General features: G+C 40.3%; 1 protein-coding gene across 1 annotated transcript in view; it reads left to right on the top strand.

The window, feature by feature from the left end:
* Positions 1 to 5,000, top strand: part of LOC122265197 (uncharacterized) — an 8,738-nt gene that overhangs the window by 3,549 nt on the left and 189 nt on the right. Inside the window, exons 2-7 of the mRNA XM_043034365.2 lie at positions 1 to 3; positions 888 to 1,015; positions 2,948 to 3,027; positions 3,340 to 3,452; positions 4,004 to 4,193; positions 4,476 to 5,000. The exon at positions 1 to 3 is cut by the window's left edge and continues 227 nt beyond it; the exon at positions 4,476 to 5,000 is cut by the window's right edge and continues 189 nt beyond it. Of these exons, the coding sequence (XP_042890299.1) occupies positions 1 to 3; positions 888 to 1,015; positions 2,948 to 3,027; positions 3,340 to 3,452; positions 4,004 to 4,193; positions 4,476 to 4,972 (1,011 nt within the window). The 3' untranslated portion in view covers positions 4,973 to 5,000. The remainder of the gene's footprint in view (positions 4 to 887; positions 1,016 to 2,947; positions 3,028 to 3,339; positions 3,453 to 4,003; positions 4,194 to 4,475) is intronic.

Here is a 5,000-nt window from a genome sequence, read left to right as displayed (position 1 = left end):
AAGGTATTTTTCTTTCTTTCTGATATATGTATATGTGTTCTGTCTATATCTTTTGCATGATATTTCATTCATGTTTGTGTGTGTGTGTGTGTGTGTGTGTGTGTGTGTGTGTGTGTGTGTGTGTGTGTGTGTGTGTGTGTGTGTGTGTGTGTGTGTGTGTGTGTGTGTGTGTGTGTGTGTGTGTGTGTGTGTGTGTGTGTGTGTGTGTAGTTGTGCATCTTTTTAAATTTGTTTGTTTGTTTGTCAAACACTCACTTTATGCCAATATCCCTAAGTATTCATTCATACCTCTTCACTTGAGTCTCTCTTTTTTCTTCTCTTCCTCATACCTCTTGTCTGTTGGTGTCTGATAGGAGACACAACTATATTTATGTCATGTAATTCCCAAAGAAAGATAGCACTGTGTTCTTCTAGTTAATATTGAGTCACAATCTTGCCTCGTAGTTTAATATCTCTGAGTAAGTATTTCCCCTGTAAAGAAGATTTGATAAGAATGAATTAAGAAAATCAATAAAAAACTAAAATGAAAATGTACATATGGTGATTAAAATACTGGTTGTGAGATTCTTAATTTTGTTTATGTAATTTGTAATATTGTTATTTCAATTAATTTTGGCATCATATGTTGAGTTTGTGTAATAATCTGTTAGTCTCTTATAGTACTGTAATAACCATTTATATTTGATTATTATAGTATATATATCATGTTCATAGTGGTCCTCTCCAATTATCTGTTTACTCTGTTTTTAATCTTTTATTAATTCAGCCAATAATCTGTTTGTTGTATTCACTTTCTTTCTTTTTCTTCTGGGTTTCCATATGCTATATCTTTACTATCGTGTGGTTCTTGCATAACTAAGGATTTTTCTGTTATTTTGTCGATCCAGATCCGATACCTGGCTGTTTTGGACAGGCAGATGTCCGGTGAGAAGGCAGGACATAGGATTGACTATTTCGACAACATGCATGAATTTCTCAAAGACGATGCTGATACACAAGCCTATTTTGAAAATCGGTATGGACGGTTGGGTTTTCTCTCCCTGTGGATTTTATGTTTATGCTTCTGGCTAATACCTGCATATCACTTTATCTCTGTATCTCTCTCTCTCTTTCTCTCTCACTCAATCTGTGTCTGTCTCTCTGTCCTTCTGTCTCTCTGTCCTTCTGTCTCTCTGCCTCTCTGCCTCTCTGCCTCTCTGCCTCTCTGCCTCTCTGCCTCTCTGCCTCTCTGCCTCTCTGCCTCTCTGCCTCTCTGCCTCTCTGCCTCTCTGCCTCTCTGCCTCTCTGCCTCTCTGCCTCTCTGTCTCTCTGTCTCTCTGTCTCTCTGTCTCTCTCTGTCTCTCTCTCTCTCTCTCTCTCTCTCTCTCTCTCTCTCTCTCTCTCTCTCTCTCTCTCTCTCTCTCTCTCTCTCTCCCTCTCCTCTCTCTCTCTTCTCTCTCTCTTCTCTCTCTCTCTGTCTCTCTCTCTCTCTGTCTCTCTCTCTCTCTCTGTCTCTCTCTCTCTCTCTCTTCTCTCTCTCTCTCTCTCTCTCTCTCTCTCTCTCTCTCTCTCTCTCTCTCTCTCTCTCTCTCTCTCTCTCTCCTCTCTCTCTCCCCCTCCCCTTCTCCTCTCCCTCTCCCTCTCCCTCTCCCTCTCCCTCTGCCTCTCCCTCTGCCTCTGCCTCTGCCTCTCCCTCTTCCTCTCCCTCTCTCTCCCTCTCCCTCTCTCCCCCTCTCTCTCTCTCCCTCTCCCTCCCCTCCCTCTCCCCCCCCCCCCCTCCTCCTCTCCCTCTCTCTCTCTCTCTCTCTCTCTCTCTCTCTCTCTCTCTCTCTCTCTCTCTCTCTCTCTCTCTCTCTCCCTCTCCCTCTCCCTCTCCCTCTCCCTTTCCCTTTTCCTTTTCCTTTTCCTTTCCCTCTCCCTCTCCCTCTCCCTCTCCCTCTCCCTCTCCCTCTCCCTCTCCCTCTCCCTCCCCTCTCCCTCCTCTTCTCCCTTTCCCTTTCCCTTTCCTTTTCCTTCCCCCTCTCCCTCTTCCTCTCCCTCTCCCTCTCCCTCTCCCTCTCCCTCTCCCTCTCCCTCTCCCTCTCCCTCTCCCTCTCCCTCTCCCTCTCTCCCACTCTCCCACTCTCCCACTCTCTCCCACTCCTTCCCACTCCCTTCTACTCTCTCTCTCCCTACCCCCTATATAAATGTGTTTATGTGTGTGTATATGTTTGTGTGTGTGTGTCTGTGTGTGTATATGTATGCATGTATGTGTATGCACACATATATACAACATATCTAGATATGTAGAATGGCATAACCAGGGAAGGCATAAAGGGTGAAAATTATGCATTGTTAACACAGTATCTTATATTTACCATTTCACTAATGAATTACAAGTAAAAAAGATAAACAATTCTGTTGTTTGAGGAACAAGAAAGAAGTATTTCAGATCCTCTGTGTCATCCAAAAAGTTTTGAGAACCCAACCTATTTTCTACCACCGGTTCCCCTCCCCACCCTCTTTCCTAAACACTAAGCTAAGCTATGATATGGGTATCATAACAAGAGGACAAGTTACATAGCATTGTTGAATGCCAGAGAGATGCAATACTGTACCTATAGTGATGTGCCATAGTCTTTTCTTACACTTTAATCCACACACACGGTATCTAGTACTGACAATCCAATGCAAAATTTATACTGCCTCAAACTGAAGCATTTACATTTAAACATATTTAAGGATGATGACCTTGGAAGGAAAAAAGGAGAAACAAATTATTCTTGTCATACTGAAAAAAAAGAAAAAAAAAGAACCAGTCTATGCCTAGATTGAGTTTTCTGAGTGAAAGATAATTATTGATGCAATAGACTTAAAAACAAAATCTTTGCTGTACATTTCAAATCAGCACTGACTAAATGTATTTGATGATATTAATCTCAATTTACATTCTCAGAAGTTAGTTTTAATGTTAAACTTTTATTTACAGCCGTGCCCAGCATGCTATACATGAATTCAAGACGCACAATGATACAGAAGATGAGGATTTTTCCGACATAACTTCAGATGGTATGTTTCTGATGTTATTTATGTTTGCTTTCATATGATGTTTATTTCAGCTATATTTATCCAAATGGAATCAAGGATTTAGGCTCAATTTCCGTATGATTTCTACTTTTTTATCCTTTTAATAATGTTTTTCTTTTTACATACTTAATCAATAATTGGAAAAGTGTTGTAACCAATTGCTTGAAAAATATGGTAGTTTATTTACTTTGAACACATTTTATTCCTTTGTCATAATTGTATAGCATACTATACATCCAATTAGCGAGTTAAGAACTATGACAATTCGTTATTTTTTATTGATGTCTGCAATAGGTCCGATGGAGTGGAGTGATGCCGCTGTGCAAATGCTGCTCGACCTTCTACTGGAGTTCAGAGATTGGTTCACAGATAAAGACTCGGATCGTGATGATAACACAATCTGGGAGGTGAGGAGAATGTGCACACGCACACGCACATGCACACGCACACGCACACGCACACGCACACGCACACGCACACACAAACACACATACACATATATATGTGTATGTCCAACTTATTCTTCAAGCTCTTAAATGATTTATTATATGTACTTCAAACTTGTACATTGAGTTTATTGCTGTTTCATCTGGTGTTGTTATTTTCTGTTCAAGTATTTTACCATAATAGCTTTGTGCTGTTTGATGATGAAATTACTTTTTATTAAATAGTACTCATATATTATGAATTAGTGTTACTTTCATATTTGAATTTAACATATTTCATATTTGAATATTTGCCATAAACAAAACAGGAATATTATTTTTTTATGTAATGATATCTATATTTTCAAAGAAAGGTAGTAATTGTATTAATGAATTTACTCATGGTACCATCATTATTTCCTTGACTTAAATACTTCTCTTGAATAGAATCTGGTAATTATCCAATGTTCCATTGTAGAAGATGTATCATGGGATCTGACAATGACATTTAATTTAAACTTTATTACTCCCAGACTGTATCAGAACAAATGAAACTGGAAGGCCACCAAGCAGGAGCATTGCAGTGCAAGCGGAAATGGGCGAATTTGGCTCAGGGCTTCCAGCATCACAAGGCAGCTGTGGAGGCAACAGGAACGCTGCCCTTATGGCCTTTCTACACCAGAGTCAGGCATGTGATGAAGGTTGTGGGCATGCCAATACCAGGTAATGAGATCCCAGTTTGTGCAGTATGTGGCTGAGGGAACTAAAGTCAGGGTATTTAATAGATATGGAGATAGATATAGATTAGGACTATATTGGACTGTAATGTTGTTGTTTTTTCTTCCATTATAGGAATAATAGATATATTCACTCAGATGTTAGACTTTTGAGATATTATAAATAAAATTTACAGCGATACATTTCTTACCTTGTGTTCGTAGATATTAGATATTTCTTGGAAAACATAATATGTCTTAGTCAAATAAAGTTTCTTTGTTGTTTCAGTTGACTTAGATGTCCCAAATGCTCTGAAGCGAAGGGGAAAAATATTGCGCACCAGTCCGAAAAAGAAGAAGCAGAGATTCTTCAAGCAAGAAGTGGAGGATATTGACGATGATTACACAGATGAACCAAATGAAGAGATGCTAGAACCTCCTGTCACCGCTTCCATGGCGAGCGGATCCACTAGGTCACCAAACCTTCTGGATGGCTCTGTTATGCCAGGGGAGCTCCAAGAAGTGTGTCTTCGGTTAGAACGCCTGGAAGAAAACCTGGCCATAAGCAGAAGACTTGAACGCCTGGAAGCCCGCCTTGATGATGCAGCACAGCAGCGTGAGGCACAACACCAGACAAATGCTCTGTTGTCCCAAGTCTTGTCAGAAATTAGTCGATTAAGCCGGACCTTAACAAACCGCTTCAGCAATCAGGCGACAGTACAAGAATCTACTGACCTAGGGTCAGGGATCACCATTGTTGTGCCACACTCACAGCATCTTGAATGATAATGGAACTTGAGAGATAGATTGTACA

This window comes from Penaeus japonicus, unplaced genomic scaffold, assembly GCF_977035675.1.
Source record: "Penaeus japonicus unplaced genomic scaffold, GWHDUDI00000001_assembly GWHDUDI00000022, whole genome shotgun sequence".
In the NCBI taxonomy this organism is placed as follows: Eukaryota; Metazoa; Arthropoda; class Malacostraca; order Decapoda; family Penaeidae; genus Penaeus; species Penaeus japonicus.
Note: the sequence above shows the minus strand (reverse complement) of the source record. Positions and strands in the feature narration are given on the sequence as shown.